The 19,576-nt window shown below is 42.5% G+C and overlaps 2 protein-coding genes across 2 annotated transcripts; both read right to left on the reverse strand.

The window, feature by feature from the left end:
- Nucleotides 1-1,010: 1,010 nt before the first annotated feature.
- Nucleotides 1,011-4,706, reverse strand: borcs5 (BLOC-1 related complex subunit 5). The gene is made up of 4 exons (XM_067234321.1): nucleotides 4,278-4,706; nucleotides 3,840-3,983; nucleotides 3,501-3,658; nucleotides 1,011-3,292 (listed from the first exon to the last, which is right to left on the reverse strand). The coding sequence occupies exons 1-4, from the start codon at nucleotides 4,420-4,422 to the stop codon at nucleotides 3,065-3,067; spliced, it is 675 nt and encodes a 224-aa protein (XP_067090422.1). The 5' UTR covers nucleotides 4,423-4,706; the 3' UTR covers nucleotides 1,011-3,064.
- Nucleotides 4,707-6,336: 1,630 nt separating this feature from the next.
- smc1b (structural maintenance of chromosomes 1B) lies at nucleotides 6,337-17,557 on the reverse strand. The gene is made up of 25 exons (XM_067234320.1): nucleotides 17,449-17,557; nucleotides 17,093-17,281; nucleotides 16,722-16,834; nucleotides 16,312-16,515; nucleotides 14,793-15,031; nucleotides 14,391-14,656; nucleotides 14,064-14,218; nucleotides 13,843-13,925; nucleotides 13,495-13,702; nucleotides 13,213-13,398; nucleotides 12,452-12,646; nucleotides 11,904-12,050; nucleotides 11,610-11,747; nucleotides 11,299-11,415; nucleotides 10,273-10,379; nucleotides 9,950-10,091; nucleotides 9,698-9,843; nucleotides 9,254-9,407; nucleotides 8,805-8,903; nucleotides 8,363-8,519; nucleotides 7,677-7,831; nucleotides 7,414-7,565; nucleotides 7,197-7,266; nucleotides 6,889-6,999; nucleotides 6,337-6,420 (listed from the first exon to the last, which is right to left on the reverse strand). The coding sequence occupies exons 1-25, from the start codon at nucleotides 17,555-17,557 to the stop codon at nucleotides 6,337-6,339; spliced, it is 3,726 nt and encodes a 1,241-aa protein (XP_067090421.1).
- Between the last annotated feature and the right edge of the window lie 2,019 nt (nucleotides 17,558-19,576).

Below are 19,576 nucleotides of genomic sequence, written 5' to 3' on the forward strand. Positions count from 1 at the left end.
CTTCTGGCACTTCTCCTGAGAGCTTAGCATTGTTCTGCAGGGAGATGATCCTTAATCACATTCAAGACTTCAGATCAAAGAAAGAAGCAGAGGACACCAACAGACCATTAATCAAGACATCTGTTCTCACAAGGACATTGTCCAAGTCTCCTCAGCAGTTGACAAACATTGGACAAAGATACTGAGATAGAGAAAATAAAAGAAATAAGTACAATTTACAGAATGGGACACAGACGAAATAAATAAACAAATGATTACCAGCTTTCTTACCTACCTGCACATTATGACATTTCTTGGCTGTCTTCAGACACATGTGAATATGAGGGAGCTCTGTTGATAGTCTGTGTACACCAGTCTATATGATCTACATGATTCAAACAGGAGCCAGCAATTGTCGCATGTAAGCGCCCAAACCACTCATCATAATGTTTTTTTTACAAGCTGAGGCTAGGTGTTACTCTGGTGTTCTCTGTTCTCCCTTTCTTCTCCCTCCCTTTCTGTTCCTCCCCCTTTCCAGTGCACCCAGCTTCTTAATGGATTTGGATTCATTTTCTCTACTTTGGGGGGCACTAGATCACTATTCTCTGTAACTGTACAGATGTTCTCTCACATATTCAAACCAAACATTAAAGCCTTGCTCAAGTAGACATTAAATACTACTATTCCATTTGATTTTTTAAAACTACTAGTAAGCAGTCTCTTCCTATTTGAAATTAAAATGAGTCTTCGACACAAGCAGTGTAGACAGACACATGTATTCCCCTATGGTATGCTCATGTCATATTTATATCAAGTAGATATGAATTATAGATTAATGACTGAATAACAACATCGCTTGTGGGGGAGCTTGGTGGTATACATGCGTTGGTCCCTCAGTGTTTGCACTCTTCAATCATTCAGAGGACACTCTAGCGCAACTCCCCGACACACTACCTTGGATGATACAACACTCGCCCTGAGCGCGCGTTGAGAAGAACATGTCTTAACACCAGGAAAACTCTCTGGAGATGAAAAGTCAACTCTAGTTTATTGAAACAAGTTATTGGCCAGTCAAAGCCCCGCTGCACGCTGCCTTCGTTTAATAGGCCATATTTAAGTACCTAAAAAAGCAAAATTATTCAGTGGTTTTTATCTGGGATTTCATTCAACAGTCTTACATTTTTTTCTCTTTTGAGGATGATTATGAACTATCCACTCATCATAATCAACTTGAGCAATCACTCACAAAAACACCCATTTGTTTTGTGTTTTCAATTTCAGCTTCAAAGAAACAGTATACTGTACTGTACTATGCATAGAAATGTAATAGGTTGGCACTCTATCTGAATGGAGGTCAGTAATGAAACTCCAATTGGTGTTGTACTGATATTATTGTTTTTGTATCGTATTCAATGATTTCAACATCTCAGATAATAATTCCTGCTAGACAAATCCACATGCACGTTTTTGATATGGTTCACTGTTACAATCAAGTCAAATTTTTAATTGACTGCACAAGCGAATCTACATAACTAATAACTCCCAAATGCTTCATGTCACAACACACAAGGGATTAGCTTCTATTAAATTGCAGAACCCAAGGCTCATGAATCTATGTGTGGATTTTCTGCCTAAAATACAGAATGCTCCTGTGGATCTAAAACACCACAAGTTGCCTTAAATGTCTTCCAACTATAAATACTATCTACGATATCTATTAGTGTTTAAAGTGACATTTTTGTTTTTTGAAATGTTTCAAGGAATAACAGGATTACCGTTCATACACAATGAATAAAAACACAGATTAAAAAGATGTCAAACAAAAATCCTACTATGCAACCACAACACAACTTGTAGGCACGATGTGTAGGCATATTTTCTCTACAGTATGTTAAGTACTTAGCCAAGTTTCAGAGAAACAATATTTGGCCTGTATCTTGGAATTCTTTGGATAAGAATTTCACTCCTACCCACTGTTGTGAACACACACACACACACACACACATGTACACACTGAGCCATAGACCCATTTTTCTGAATACAAAAGGAAAACTGATTTGATTTATACTCAATACAAGGTGTGACGTTCTTGGGCTTCACTGATCTGTATTCCATTCACATTGCCATTTCTGTTTTTTCCCCCATCCAACAAAACTCCTCAATAATGGTGGGCAATTGTATCACTCTATTCAATTTATACATGAAAGGAATCTCATAGGCTGTACCAATGGTGGAGTGTTTCATTTCAAAAGATGACAATCAGAACTTGAAATAACCACAATGAAACATTTGTGCTGCAAGCACAATTCCTTAGCAGCAACCCGACTGGATCTGTTTTTTGCAGGTATGCCTATACTATGTGTGTTTTCACCTTTAAGTGAAAACACACATGTTCAGGTTGTCTATAACCAACTTTCAGGTCTTTAGTCAAAAGCATTTTCCAAAAGGCAATTCAAAATGTCACTGAAATGCATTCAGTCCCACACTAAACATGTGCATGTTAGTCACATTACATCAAGAAACTGATACATTAAAGCAAGGTCAGGTTCATATCCATAACATTCAATGCTATAGCTAAACATGCCACATATGTAAAATAGATGTTTCATAGGTGTATTCTGCATGGCTTCTTTTAAATGCAATACATGTCCAGTAAAGTCACGGCTTATGTTAGTCTGTCAAAAAAATAATCTGTATGAATTGCGAGAAAGATACACTTAACTATATAGCAAGTTGAGTTTTCTGACCTGAAACAATGAATTCTTCAGTGCTTCACACATGTGTACAAGACACCATACAACCCAAGATTTTTTGGACACACCAGACTTGAAACATGACGATAACTTAAACAATGTCCCAAGTGAATTTCACACTTTGAGGGAGATATTTTAACCAAAATGTGCCTTAAGCAGACATAAATAACACACAACCACTTGTCTTTAGATATTCAATACGGGTGATCCAATGAGGTTCCTAGAACATCGCAGTGTAAACTTCAGTAGACCTGTATCCCAAGATCCAACAGGGTAACGAGAAGGGGGGGGGGGGGGGGGGTTAGTGACAGAGTCTGTGTCTCCACTGCCGGCTACTTGGCCTCCCCGTCAGGCCTCATGCTGAAGGGCTCCAACCGCTCACTCTCAGGCAACATGTTGTTGAGCCGCTCCATGAGCGGCACTGTCTGGTCGATGCCCATCTGGATGCGCCTCAGGATCATGGACATCTCGTTGACCTTCTGAATCTGCTCGGCATACTTGGCATAGCGCTTCTGGCGCTCCTGCATGATGCTGAACAGTGTCTCCACCGACAGATCCATCTAGATAATGGGGGGGGGGGGCACAATAACAAAGGAGAAGCAAAATGTTTGACCGGAAACAGACCATAGGTAAGTGTGTTGTTTGCCAGCATCTGTGTCGAGACAACAAAGTGTAAAATACTGTATCTGTTGATCCGTGACCACTATTGACTGCACAGGCATCACTGACCACCCTCTCAGGTGGGTAGTGACTTGACTGTTGGTTTACCTCTTTAATCCTTTTCACCAGGGCATTTTGGTCAAAGGCTACAGCCTCAGCACACTGGTGCAGGTGGTCCTGGTAGCGGACACAAAGCTGTAGCACCTGAGCCGAGTCCAGCTTCTCCAGACACACACTGCTGGGGGATGTCTGGCCACTTAGGACCCCTACAGGACAGAAGAGACATGTTCAAAGCGTACAGTAAACCATGTTATAGCCTACATAATATGAGTAACTAGAAGAGTCCAAGAAGTCATCATTTGTGGTGAATAGACATCTCAATGGAGGTGGATTAAAATTAAAATAACATTTGTAACGGCACTGTGGAGAAGGGGGGTCAGAGGTCACCTTTCAACAGTGGCTGAAACGTAGGGATCTCTTGAAGCTTGATAACATCTGGATCATTATGGATATTACGCAATGACTGGGTCCCCTGAGTAACCACCACAATGTCGTCCATTTTCGCCCTCTGTTTAGCTGGGGAAGGCACCACTGTAAGAGATCATCATGAAAGTTACACCTTAAGGTTAATTATTTTGACTGAATTATTACCACCCTAAAACTATAATCTTTAAGTTTGCTCCTGAAATTTATGAACTAATTCTCATAATCAAAGCAACATAGTTATTAAGTAAAAAAAGTGCAAAGTCCCCAACCAATTCCAGCAGAGTAGCTTGCAACACATCCTCACACGAGACCACAATCTATACTAGTAGAGCTAGAAATGAACGATATGAATAATTGTCACATTAACTGTTACTGTATAATTACGGTATGAATCATTACCTGAAGAACTGTAGTCAGAGTGCTTGTGCTCTGAATCTCCACTTTGTTCGGCCCCCATTTTTGATGTGCTAGCTAGCAAACGAGCTAGCTTGCCAAACGTAAACAGTGGAATTGTCTTGATCTCTCTCTCTGCAAATATTCGCATGCAAGTACCTAGATATTGCAATTATTCCCTGTGCAAATACATTGCGACACGTTTTGTTTGGTTTGAAAGTTATGACTGATGTGCCGGGGCTGCTATGGCTAGCTAATGATACACAAATAACAGTGTACAGTGTACACACTCTAGCTACCTATTTCTGTTAATAATTCTGTTCATACATACTGCATTATGTTTAGCTACATTCCATGCGACATTTAGCTAACTTTACAGTTATTATAACTAAAAGGATAGTTCGGGAACATTGGCTTTTATTCCCCTCCACTTCCTTTCCCACGACGGCTTGTTACTTCCGTAAATATTGCAGTCACATGCTTCATGTTTATGTAGACGTGTTTGATTGGTGAATCAATTTTGGGGGCTTGTCCTTGGTTGACAGATTGTATTTTTTTTTATTACAGTCACATCTAGAACTTTTATTAAATATCAATTAATAATAATTTTTAAATATATTAAAAGACCAACAATATAAAGGTCACTCATTAAAGCAACCAATCAGATGTAGAGGTCCGTGCTCCTCACATCATGGGTACATTTACAATAAAACATATTTTCAGGATATATTTTTTACTCTTGTACGTTATGATTATTTTAAGTTATATACATCCCTGTGTTTTTATGGAAAATTTATGGAAGTTAATTAAACTGAATATTTTGGGTCTTGTTAATGCAATACTTCGAAAGATTTTTTTTGTCTTTTCAGCCTGGAAGAATTTGACAGAATTTGAGTTGTTGATCAGGTGATTTCCACACCTAGATATCAAACACTATTTTTAACAGCAATGTTTTACATTTATGGACCATAATGCCCCAAGCCTTATGGCCAGCTGACTGTACCAGCAAAACTCACCAGTCAAGATGGCTTGATCCATAACACAAAGATCTCCATCCAGGACCTAACATACTGCCACCAAGTGGCACACCTAACCACTCATGCTGCTATGTACCCCAGTTTTACTCAAGCCCCATCATTCAACACAACACAAAATCCAATGCAAGAATTTCTTATAACTTCCTTAACATAGAGGTCCTCAGTGCATCGTTTGAGATAATGGCCTGGGTGACATCTCCTATTTCTTGTTTCATTCTGGTAAATGGAAGCTGCATCACTGTCTTTAACCAGCAGCAATACCCACCAAATACAGCCTCTGCTACCTTCCCATGGGACTGGAGAAGGGGAACAGCATTCCTCCAGGGTCTCACTCCCGTGTGTCCAGTCCTAAAACCCCCTCTAGTTTCTACATGGTCACAATGGTTGGTACTATGTCACTTATATCCTGGTTGTGTGCCAATATACACACTTTTGGCAGGGTGAATGCCATTAACTGTTGTTACTGTAAGTGTACAGGAACTGATCCAAAACTGAAAGCTTACTTATTTAATCAAGCTGCAAAAAAACTTGGAACTGAACATTTTCTGGTTATGAACATAACATCATTTCTTTATCCCAGGTCTTTGGGGTGACAGCACATTAATCACAATTTACTGTAGTGAGAATGTTTTTTTGGCACAGCTACAGTGATGCCTTAATCTGATGTAGAACATCAGAGTGAGTGAATATACAAGCAGAAACAGTATTTATGACTCATGGAAAATATCCTATTTAAGTAACAGATAATTTTTTTTTGCCTCTCTTCTTGTTAAACAAAACACAAAAACAATTTTTAGAGGAAAATTACTTTAAAAAAAACTGTAGTAACAATGAGATCAGAAAAAGATAAATCCAATCAACCATCCATCAGCCCTGACAGCCGAGGCATTAGAGAACCAAAGTACAAAATACTCAAAGCACTGAGAGTACTCATAGTACCAAACCACAGGCGGTATATTGACAGAAACAGAACTCTTAAACAGAACAATCATTGAGTCGATGTAAACACAACATTAAGCACTTCAATCTCACTCCTCTTTGGAGCCGTCTTCGTTCAGGGGGTAGGGACTCAGGTCCAGAGTCAGCATGCGGCTGAACATGCACTCGTTGAACTGGGGTGAAGGAATAAAGGTAAAACTAGAAACAATGGCCATGATAACAGAGGAGAATGTAGTACATATTTCCATTCTCACCTTTAATTGGTATTACAAAAGGAAGGGAGAAGGTAGGTTTTAGAAAAGCTACTGAATATAAAGAGTCTGACCTCGTATTGATTTCATGGTGTATCAATGTCTTATTTGAAATCAAATAATTCCTACTTGTTGTTTGAACGCATAGGTATTGGGTACATAGCCAAAACTCTAGGCCTCTGGCCTAGTTAATGATGTCAAGCATTAGCGTGACAAATAAGACGATGGCTACAGCATCTCATCGACAGGCAGTCCCTGCCTCGGCCCTACTTTTGAAATCAGAGTGTATACTCAATCACGTGAAGGGATGTAATTTTTCACATTTTTGACATTTACCCCAAAAGATGTAAGAGTGTGTTCATGTGCTACACAGTGAGAGCGTCGAGGTACCTCTGGGTAGACCCCCAGCAGAGCGTCAGCCCTGGAGTAGAACTCCTCCTTCAGGGAGATGACGATGATCTGGAGTCTGGCTCTGGACTGCTCTCTGATGAAGCTGGTCACCTGCTCCGTCACACACACAACATATGCAACATGTGCGGCCAGCCTAAGTCATCAATCAATCCGGTTGCATATTATATATGAAGGATAATAATAATAATCCTTTTTGATCCATAATCAAAATGAGATTGATCCAAATCATAGCCGTGCCTGGTCATCTGCGCTGATCAGAATGGCTTGGGTGACAGAAGGTCCTGTACCTTGCCAATGTTTGTGTTGTCCAAGGCAGCATCCACCTCATCCAGGACAAAGAAGGGAGCAGGACGAAAGCTGAGATAAAACAGCACAAATGAGGATAAAACCAACATATACTGGACACGGCAGACCAATGCTTCTCTCTAAAGCATGTTCTGTAGTAACTAAATATCCAAATTAAGTACATGATACTGTTTTCAGCTTGACTCAGACTCGCATTACCTGTGGATGGCAAATACAAGTGCCAAGGCAGCTATGACCTTCTCCCCTCCAGAGAGGTTGTCCATAGCCATGAAGCGCTTCCCTGGAGCCACACAGTTGTAGCTGATGCCTCCCAGGTAGGGCTCGTCTGGGTTCTCTGCACCCAGGATGGCCTGGAGCGGACAGCACAACAACATGGGGGATCACACACTGAGCCAACACATTGGTTAAGCCATAACACTATAGCACATCCGAGTGTGTTTTAATCCAAGCCAAACCCTGACCTGAGCACTGGTGTTCCTGCATAGTTGCTTGTAGATCTGATCGATGACTATGGACACATGTTCGAAACACTGACTGAAGAGGTGGAAGCGCTTGGCTTTGACCTGCTCAAACTCCTGGCTACACTGCCTGGCTGCTCTAGTGCTGGCGTCAAAGGCTGAAACAGACAAAAGAGATTTGGAAAAAATAAGATCTGACCTACAAATACAATTACATTCCTTGTTTTAAGTGTTGGTAACCACTTCATTAGTCGAGGAACCCCGCAGTAATTCGGTCGGGTAAAGTTTAGGATCCAAAATCCCCCTAGTAAAGAACATTTGGGTAGCGGGCAGAAAGAAAGATATTTATTGAAAATGTTTACTGTTAACCATGTCCACATACACCCTGGGCAATAAGAGGCGTTTGTCTATTAATCCTACACCAACGACAAAGGTCTTACATTAGCAGGCGCTTATTGTAGTCATCTAACAGTAGTTCCATCTTAAACTGTGGCACCCGTTAGCGGCAAATGCTAGTGCTTACTTTTCCCCCCTGCTATTATTGGGTCAGGGACGAGTTAGTGAATGACATTTTTCTCTCACAGTTGGTGATGGTTGTGGGTGAACCTGTAAAGGTGGTAAGATGAGCGGCACATCACCAGCATGTGTGTTTGCGAAGAAGTATTAGGCATGATTGTCTGTCCTCGTACCTTCCGCCACACTCTGGAACTTGTCCTTCACCTCCCTCATCTTTTCTAAGGCTTTGAGGTTTGGGGCCGTGGAGCGCTGCAGGACCCCCTCTACAGACGATCCAGCCTCCCTCAGGCTCTCCAGCTGAGCCTCCACCTCCTCCTCAGCCTGCACATGCTGCACACACGTACAGCATGGGAGTCAGGTGGCTGAGCGGTTAGGGAACCGGGCTATTAATCAGAAAGTTGTCAATTCGATTACCGGCCGTGCGAAATGACGTTGTGTCCTTGGGCAAGGCACTTCACCCTACTTGCCTTGGGGGAATGTCCCTGTACTTACTGTAAGTCGCTCTGGATAAGAGCGTCTGCTAAATGACTACATAAAATGAAACGTACAGACAAGCCACTAGTACTGGGATCCTGAATTACATGGATGTTATGGATGGATGAGTAGGGACTGTACCTTCAGTTTTGTTTGCAGGTCTGAGTAGTCGATGACCATGAGACTCTCCCTCTCGTAGATGTCCATTGTGGTGCTGGTGCTCTCAGACTCCGAGTCCAGCTGCACAGACCAGAGCAATCAACCAGTGCCAGTAACTCTAACCCTCGAGTGTCCTATGAATTACAAACTATGTAGAAATTTGGACAATTTACATATTAACTTGGGGAATTTTAATATGAATTTGTAATCCTAAAAAGCCTAATATTTTACATTCCCCTACTACTAAAACTGGTTCCAAAGCATATCAACAGTACCGACCACAGCAGAGGCCATTGTTTCATTTTCCAAACCAGAAAAACAAAACACATTTATCCTACAAAATACCATCATGTACACTTCTTCTGAGTTTTCCAAGACTTCAAATATACTAATACTACTTTTCTTGACCTGCAAGTCGCTGCCTGTCCTACCTGCACCTCACTGATGTCGTCCATTCTGCCAGACAGCAAAGTGATGGGCAGCGACTGGATCTTACAGTCCAGGAGCAGGTTGTGCCTGCCCAGGCGTTTCTGCTCCAGGGCCGTTTCAGACGAGATCACCTCCCTCTGCCTCTTCACCAGCTCCCTGTGGAGGAGGGGGGAGACAGACGACACAGCTGGAGGGGGAACTTACGAAAGAGCAACGTCAGTATGAGTAAGATATAAGAAAGAATGGACATTAGCAATCAGACTCATCAGAGGTTCAAAGTCGTTCATATTGGCTCACTGAGGGCAGAGGCAGGCAATACTTTGTTACTAGCAACATACAGTGAGTTGGTTCAGGGATCTTTTCAGCTGCTGCTACCTGTACAGCATTACGAGTGCGCTGGCTCATAGACATCTCTCATGTGATAATGACTTGTCTGGCACAGCTACCTTGAGCTCTCCTGCAGGACCTTCATGTTCTGGTCCACCTGGGCCTTGGAGTCAGCCACCTCTGTCTTCTTCTCTAGAAGACTATTCTGCAGCTCCAGCATCACACTCTGGCACTCCTCCACCAGCACCAGCAGGGACTCTTCCTCCTGAGACGGAAACAAGAGGAAGGCAAGAACTGAGAGATTGAGTTGGTCCTCACACAGCAAAAGAGAGAGGCGTATGTGAGGAAGGAAGACCGACGGAGGCTCTGACCTGCTTCTGCTCTGCCACTTTCTGGTCCTCCTGGCCGATGGTCTCCTCCAGCTTGCTCAGCTTTGACCTCTGCTGCTCCGACTGCTCCCGTCCGTACTCCAGCTGGGCGCTCAGACGCGCACGCTGGCTGTCAAACTCCAGCCTGGAGTCACGCCACGCCGCATCGGATAAAGGGAAGGACAGATCAACGGCAGAGCAGGCCTTGTTTACAAGTCAGATCCAATCAAAGACTTTTGAGACGATGTGAAACGGGCCGAGACATGAATGGAGATCATGGGACACGTAGGGGCAAGCTTGTCTTATCAATGTGCATGATCCTGTACCGTTTCCTGTCCACTTCCTGCTGCTGTTTAAGGTTCTCCTGCTCGTACTCCCTGATATTGGCCACGCCAATCTCAGCACAGAAGTTGGAGAACACCAAGTCCTCCATCTGGATGCAGAAACAGTGTTGTGAGTGTTGCTTCACACAGCCTCTCTTAGCTCAAGGTAGTCACAGAGTTTGAAATGAAAAAAACTAGAGGACTCAGGGGTGTTCAGAATATGTCTGCCAGTAACCAACTCTTACAATACAAATATGTATGATTTATGAATGGATGGAATACTCAAAACAACTGCAATATACTTTCAAATCTTTGGTTTTGACTCAATATTGATATGGTGGACAAAATAACACAATTTGTTTTTTCAAAACTGACCAACGTTGAAGTAACTAGTTGTTATAAAAAAATGTATATACCGTATTTCTTCGAATAAACGCTGCCCTCGAATAAAAAAAGCCACCCTCGAATAAACGCCGCCCTCGAATAAACGCCACACCAAAAATGAACGTTGTGTAATAAACGCCGCCCTCGAATAAACGCTGCACTGAAAAAATCTGAAAACGGTTATTTAATTGGTTAAATTCAACCCCAGTATTTATTACACATGTACATAACTTTCTGTTTGAAAGCTAACATGTATGAACTTTTAGGCATGCTGCATCAGATTTTACACAATGTAGAACACCTGTATTTGAGACAGTTGTACTACCAACGCACACCTAATTGATAGCCAATGAGAAAGGGAGTTGCCGCACTCATAGACAAACAAAGAATAGACAAGGAGGTCAGCGGTAGTAAATGAAACCTGCGTTTTTAGCAGCATGATTCATTTGTCACAATGCTAGCAACAAAGTTGTCTATGGCTGCACTGCAGCTACAATTCACGAGATCACCCTTACTAATTAAACGCCGCCCTGGAATAAACGCCGCCCTCTAATAAGTAGCATTCTACTGCCTCAGGTCACGGCATAGTAATTGGAAGTTCACTTCTTTACTCGATAACAAACAGGTCAGGATTATTGTCAATACCTGATCAATTTTGCATTTGAACTTCTTGATGTTGGCCTCCTTCACCTCCACACTCTCCTGCAGCTTGTGGATCTGGGACTCAAGGTTGACCAGCTCGCTTTCCAGCCTTGAGATCTCCTGCACTCAGATACAGCACACCTCTGAAGAGCTGGATACCTCTCTTCCAGTAACAACTGTGGTCATTACTGTGTGCTGTATGAGAATTGTAACTGGGTGTACCACAGGTGTCCTCTAAGCATTAAATTGTTTAACAGCCAGCTCACAATAACCCTGTTTCTTAAAAAAATGTAAACAGAATAGAGTGTGCTCACAGCTTGGCAGGTGGGGATGGTCTTCTTGCGGAGAGTGTCCAGGTCTGTGTGGGAGTATTTGAGGCGGGTCTGGACGCCGTGGGCCTGCACCTGGATCTGCTTCAACTCCGTATCCTTCCGTCTCAGTTTCACCAGCCCCTGTTACATACATAACACGGGTGAGTGTTTGCTGGAAGTTCATTGAGCATTCACGAGGGGTAACTTTCTGTTTCTGTGAGGAATCCTCTTTTCTCAAGTGATCTTCCTGAGATTAAGAGAGTGAATGAAGTTGTGTGGCTCAGCATGCAGACTTACGCGTAGCTCTGCCATCAGCTGCTCCTTGCGTTCCTTCAGCTGGTTCATGTGCTTCTCGTCCCAGTGTCGGGCTTTGTTTCGCAGTTCGCTGGAGCCTCCAGAGATGACTCCAGACTTAGCGAACATGGTCCCATCCAGAGCCACAGTCTATGAAGAAAACACAACATGTCCATATGGTAATGTTATTGATATTGGCTGACCACAGAACACGTTTTTGAAAGTCATTGTTTGAAGCAAGCTGCAAACTAACCAACCAACTCATTTAAGTTTTGAGTCTGTTTTATGGACGCATGAAAACATCCATCGACACTTATCGACACAATACAAGCACTAAGTGCCTTGCCCAAGGACACAACTTCATTGGGCTCGGCCGTGAATCGAACCAACAACCTTCTGATTACTAGCCCTATTCACTAACCACTCAGCCATCTGACCCCTTAGCAGAAGCTAACAACCTGTCACTTTGTGTATGGGGAGGGTGGGGATTTCAAATGTTTCGAACAGAGAAACGTTTTAATATGTCCATTCCCAGCAGAGACAAGACTCACCTTTAGACGCTCAGGCCCGTCGAAAGCCACATTTCTGGCCTCTTTGATGGTGTCACAGACCAAGGCATTACCACAGACAAACTGCAATACCTTCCTCAGCTGGGGGGCAATGGGGGATGAGGGGGCACATTGCACAACATCCACAACCATCTTAGCCCCCCGCATGTCCCGCAGTCGCTCGTTCAGAGGGCTCACCTAGACAAGGAGCCAGAGGGAGTTCCATTGTCAAAGACATCTTTGTCTGTGAAATTCTGTAGTTAATAAAATATAATAGGTTCTATACAGTACTGTACTGGAGTTAGACAGAGCGTAGTACCTTCAGTTCAAACATAAATACATAACTTTGGTCCTGAGGACACAACTTTAATGCAACAATGACTCTTGGCGTCAGGCCCATGTAGTGGATGCTGGTCCCACATCTTTCTTAAACTCTTCCTCAGTCTTAGACCTGTTGTCTGTGACCTGCTGCCACGGTCCTCTTTGTATACCAAAGAGATGCAGACCATGGACGGGTAAAGCCCAACCCAAGATTTTATGGATTTATTACACTTTTAGGAAACGTTTAAAACGTTCAACTCTACACCTTAACGTGCACAAAGGACAATAAACTGTGCAAGTGATCAAATGTTTTGTGTTTCTAACCACCATATTTCTAATCAAATGGATATTACAATTGACCGGTGCACTTATGTAACAATAATAACTATTCTACATGGATGTCCCACTCGGTTGATGTCTAAGAATGTGCATCTCTAGCTCACGTTGAGGTAGTCCACAGGGAGGAAGGTCTCCGGCTCGGCCCTCTCCTCCTTTAAGTAGCGGATGCAGTCCCTCGCCACCTTCTCTGAGGACACCACAATGGCATTCATGTAGCGGCCAAACACCTTGGTGACGGCTAGCTGGTATTTCTTATGGATGGGGCTGCACAGGTCCATCAGACGCCCATACTGGGTGGGGGTGGGGGGGAGGGTGCACAAAGTGAGTTCAACTTGTGTATGAAACTTGCAGTGGACATTAAGGTGTCTGTGTCTTGAGTTTCTCACCATTGTATCGGGGTAGATTCTCCGGAGGTCTTTCAGCACCTCATTCCTCCGCTGCTGCCAGTGGCTCTCCTGGCTGTCCAGCTTAGCTGTCCTCAGCTCCTCCAGCGCCTGGCCCAGCTCCAGGTTGACCTGCTCACTGCGCTGGCTTCCACTCTGTAGCTCCGTGCTAAGGTTCACCTCCTGCTGATGTAACTCATCCAGGGAGGTCCTGAGACGGGCACACGCATTCAGTTAATAGATGATTCGAACGTTTTGAGCAAATTGACTCATCAAAAGGAAACGTATAGCTATTGCGGTAACATTTCGAAAGGAGACATCCTGATTGTGGGATAGTTTGGAACAGCGTACTTGCAGGATTTGGAATATTCCTCCAGTTTATTTGCTCTTTGTGTGTAGTCATCGAACTGCGTCTGGTACTGTTTAATACAGCGCTAAAATGTTTTAAAGAACAGAAGCAATGAAAAAGTCAAACAGCAATCACACTATGTCCACTACAAACCTCATTCTTTTAGACATCTTTAATGACGTAACAACGTAGAACAAACCCCTGAAGGGAAAACATAAGCTACCTCAACTTCATTCTTCCTGCGCTGGTCAAAGGCAATCTTCTCATGGTCTGCATTCACCTCCCAGTGAAGTTTCTCAGCCTGCTGATTCTGAATAGCCCCCTGCTTCATGGCTAGCTCCTTCAGTTCCTTATAACGCTCCAACTGTGGCAAGATTAGACACAGAAATATGCACACGGGTCTTTCAAATATCACTTGTACTATAGTAATCAAGTGTGTCACAAACGCAGTTAGCTATAGAGTTCAACAGGTTCTAAAGTTTCTAACGCATTCATATTTTACAACAGTCAGCCAATAATACTTATTCTGAAACTCGAAACTCTCCCTGGTCTGTCACCTGTTCGTCCTCTAGGGTGATGTCGACCCCACAAGAGGACCTCTCTTCCTGCACCTTCCTCTCGTAGTTCCTCCAGGCCCTCTCCAACTTGTCCAGGTCCTGGCGGTAGTCGGCCAGCTCTTCTTCTTTCTTGGTCATCAGCCTCTGGCACTTCTGCAAGGCCCCGCGAGCCTCTGCTGCCTTCTTCATGTGGTGGGAGGTGTTCACCTTGGCCTTGATGTACTGAGGCCTCCGCAGGGACAGAGTCTGCTCCTGGGCACTGGGTGTGTCAAATGTAAGATTTGTTTCATTTATTTTTCATCAATTGGCATTTAAAGACAACACACATTTCTGCGTACGGCAACCCAAAAAATGTTTGCTTTACAAAAAGTGGGGAGAGATCTATTTCTGATCACCGGATCTGTTTCTCGATCTGTTGCAGCTCTCTGGTGAGACGGCCGTGCTCTTTCTTCCGGGCCTTGACCGCCTGCTCCCACCTCTCCAGTGTGCTCTTGGCTTTCTCTGCGGCCCCCTGCATCTCTTTCAGAGTCTCTGTCTGGGAGCGGATGCCCTGCTTGTTGTGGTAGAGCTGGCACAGACTGAGCTGCAGGCGGATGGCATTCAGGTCGTCCACCAGGTCTTGATACTTCTGAGCCTGGGGGTGTTGACAGAAGAGGGAGCTGGATCTATGCCATGGGACCCAGTGTGGTGTGTGGTGATAGTAATATCTTACTGTAGGAGCAGCTGTACCGTATTTTACGGAAAATAAAAAATGTCTATGAGCCGCATCCCACCAGAATGGGAGCTTTGTGTTTGTAAATCGGAGTGTAAGCTGCACTGGAATATAGGCCACACTTGATACGGGAATAATGATACTGTAGCGCCGGCTAGCGTTGGGAATTGAAGAAGAGGAATAATGCTCACGACTGTTTATTTACCTAGGAACACTTTCACATTGGACAGCTTGGATAGCGATCTAACAAGACAACATTCACAATCACAAATTATCTAAACTACAGACCATTGCAATACACATATGAAAACAGAACGAACACAACAATAGAACTCCTAACAATGCTTATCTAACTAAGCTAATTCCCTTAACTTCGTAGCTTTTCAGCTTGCCGCGGGGCATTCTGGGTACCAAGAGCATTGTCGCTACAATACCAAGCAATTCACGAGTATAGGCGATGTGTAACACATTTCGGTTGTGGATAGTATGTCCAGAAATAAAGGCAAGTTACTCATTTAGTGTAAAAATCCATTGTTATGTCTACAAAATAATTTTTGATAATAATTGAAGTTTAGCTAGCTTGCAAATCATGAGGATAGCCTACCAAATTGAATTAGCCAATGTCGTTAGTGATGCTAGCTAATGTTACTTTGCTAGCTGTTTATAACATTTTACTGGGTCTTGCAGCTGTTTAATTTACTGAAATTATTTTGAAATGTTACGTTCTACTAGCCATTTGCCTACTTTAGCAAGTCACTGTATTTCCAAGCCCTCATAGTAACTGAGACGACACAGTAAATAATTCCTCTTTCAAGTAATAAGCCCACGTTCAAGTGTTGAGCATTAAATTAGCTGCACAGTCTGAAGAGATCTTGTGACGAAGCCACTTTTTTGTTCTAAAACCGGGCTATAAGCCGCTTCGAAATATAAGCCGTACAACCACAAGAAAACTGTAAAATCAGGGTACAAGCCACGGCTTTATTTCCGAAAAATACGGTAACTGCGTGACACAATTCATTCAGTCAAAAGCAGGTGGTAAGTGAGGCAAAATAAATGATTACGTTATTATAATAGCATCAACACGGAAATGTGTTACAGTATACATTTAGAAGGAGAAAAACTGAATGGTTACGAACACACTGCAATGCATATTGTTTGATGCTTTGCAGTTGTACCATAACAATTTTGTGTTGCAGTCTTACCTCTATTTTCTCCAGAAAGACTTGTTTCTTCTCTGCAGCAGCAGTTCTTTTCTTGTTGAAGTGATACTGTGTGTCCTCCTTGGCCTTAAGCAAAGCTTCCTTCTTCTTATCGTACTCTCCTGCCAGTTCCAAAGACTGGCTGATGCGTTCAAACATCTTAGTTCTCTCCTTGGGGTTCTTCATTGCAATTGATTCCACTGCACCCTATGGTATAAGATATTTTAAAAATATACAGTACCAGTCAAAAGTTTGGACACATTGAATGGGAAAATGTGTCCAAACTTTTGACTGGTACTGTACATGTGTGTGTAAATAAATACACACATATTTTGTTGTGCTATTAATGGTCATTAAATAACTTCAGATTTATGTAGATACAGATGACCCCTGAGTGCTATCAGTAGGCCTACCTGGAACACCAAACAGTTTCTGGCTTTGGTCACAATGCCAATCTTCTCAAGTTCCTGTGAATACTTGGCCAGTGTCACATGTTTGCCATTAATGCAGTACTCAGAGTTATCCCCTTAGAAAGACAAGAGTTTGTTCTATGCATTAGTTATGTCAGAAATGTAGCGGCAATGGTTGTAAAGATGATTTCCATGTGCAAATGTTAAAATTGGATGGCCGTCAATGTTTGACGACTTAATGTTTACTGCTCCTCCTAGTAAGCAGGCGCTTACTGGTATTGTTTGACATTCTAGCCAAAGGTTTTGTGTTGCTTTCAGAATACTCACGTACTCAGTTAGTATGCCAACTACAGTATTTAGGTAATAAAACTCACCTGAAATGCTCCGGCAAAAGTTGATCTCCTCCCCGTTATCGTGGCAGTACCGCATGGTCACGCTGGCGGTGTCCGATACTGGTTTGCCAACATGTGCCCCGTGGATGAGGTCCTTGGTGTGCTTCACCCTGAGAGCTGCGGCTCTCTCACCCATCACAAAACTCAGCGCATCCATCACGTTAGACTTACCTGACAAAAACGTTATTGGCAAATAAAAATATGGCTAGCTATGGGATACCTATTTGGCTAGCTATTAAAACTTCAGCGGCCTTGGGTTTGTTGTCTGCTAGTGCTAATTAATGTTGTGCGGTGACATTACACAGGAGCTAACGTTAGCTAATGTAAAATAAACTTACCAGATCCGTTGGTGCCAATAATACAGTTAAACTTCTTGAAAGGACCAACTACTTGCTTCCCTCGCCATGACTTGAAGTTCTCCACATCCAGCTGTTTTAGGTAGCCCATTTCAAAAACAACAAAATTCAATCTAGGTTCACATGCCAATTTTGAACAGTTCGTGTTCAGAATATTTGAGCGGGAAAGGGAGTGTCTGCAATCTGCGCTCAACCCAGATTCGTGGAAGTAGGGATGCAACAGTACCCCCTTGCGGATGGTACAAGACCATCTAACACAGGTACTACGTTCACATTTCAAAATCAAATTTTGCTGAGTAGAGGACCTTTTAAAAGCTTTACTTGGACCGGTCACAACAAACACAACTTAACTAACCCGGTACATGCTGGCTGAAGTTATACACGGTGATAAAACTGTCATACCAGTATTTCAATTGAGCTGCCTCCCGCAGAGGCCCGTAGGGAAAATACCAGCAAATCAATCATGTGCAACATTCAGACATTAATGTCAACATGGCTTTTACAGTAGTATATGACGCGTATGTGCCTAGTTAAACGTATGATGCCAATGAAATGGCTCAGGAACCGTGCACCAAAACATAGTTTCCTGAGACCCATTGAACATAGTCAAATATTGACAAGCAATCTCAATTAATAAATCTATCTCAACAGAGCTTGATAGGCTATAGGCTGTCGGGGTAAACCTGCCCTTAAATATAAGATTACTCACTAATTTGATTGGCATTCAACTTACCTTGAGTGCAGAGAAGTTCTATGGCATTATAGTCCAATGTCCTGGACCTGGTGGATGACGTTTTCTGTGCACAGAATGACCATCCCACTGTCTCTCCTGTCCAGGGGAGGTTCTAGACCATTTTTATCTGGGTGCTGTGCCAAGCTGTTACATTAAACATTATTGTTGTTATATAGTTTTCTTCATTTCATTGCAGGCATTTACAAGCAAAATACCATGTTTATTATTATTCAGACTCTACATTTAGTGGGGTCACAAGGAGGTCCAAGCTTATTGTGACCCCCCCCACACACACACACACATTATTATAATGCAGACATTAGACTGTGGCTAGTAGTTTTTTATTGTCCTTCTAAGCATTTTTCTTGTAGGCGAAAAACACTTGACACATGATTATTTGATCTCTTTTTGGTTATCTCGTTTGGCTTTACTTGAGCAAGGCAATACCCTTTGCTGCCTTTTTAGGGTAGTTTGAATCTATTATTGATAAATAGACTGTAGTAGTAGCCATTTTGAACTTGCCTTCCTAATAATAGAGAGCAGAGGTCATGATCGCAGTACAAGGTCTCATCTAAAATGATATTATATGTTACAGCAATAGAGCCAATGTCAAACTATATTTGTAGGAAACAAAATTGTCCACTAGAGTGTACTACACAACCAAAAGTCTAAAACAATGGAATTTAAATTCTTACTGTAATTCACAATCATGCAAAATCCCTGTCCCAGTGGTAGTTTAATATTACATCTTTGCTGTAAATTCTCTTGTACCTAATATTAATCACTGACACTAACCATAAGCCCAACCAGTTGTTGAATAGCAGAACTGAGATGTCTGAATGAGAATAGAAACCTCAATGTTTTATGAGGATAATCACACTGACCCAATTAGCTTTATTTATTCAATAAATTCCACTGTTTTCACAGTACAGAGTGATTCCAATATCCATTGGCTGATTTTCTTGCTCCAGGAAGAATCAATAATCCATACCTACGTCTATGTTTGGAGAGATCGTTTCTGTGATGATTTGCAACTTTTACTTTCCTTCTATATGCTCCTTCGAGGCAAATTTCATTGCCAGATGAGGCTGAGAATTATAGGCAGATTATGGCAGTGATCAATGCCGTCTCACTGCTTGCACCTGGATATCAATAGGTCTGTCAGGAAAGCAGCATTTCTGTTTTTTTATTTTATTTATTAGTTTATTTGTCAGGGACAATGCAGCGCACATTATAACATACATAAATAACGTTGTAGATGTGTTGCATAAAAGGTTTTTAGCCAATAGGCTAATTTGCAACCCCAGTCCCTGGTCAGGCCTTTCTAAAAAGTTAAGCAAATACAATTACTGCATAGTGTGAGTTACACAATAATGC

The sequence above is a fragment of the Osmerus mordax genome, chromosome 4 (genome assembly GCF_038355195.1).
Source record: "Osmerus mordax isolate fOsmMor3 chromosome 4, fOsmMor3.pri, whole genome shotgun sequence".
Classification (NCBI taxonomy): Eukaryota; Metazoa; Chordata; class Actinopteri; order Osmeriformes; family Osmeridae; genus Osmerus; species Osmerus mordax.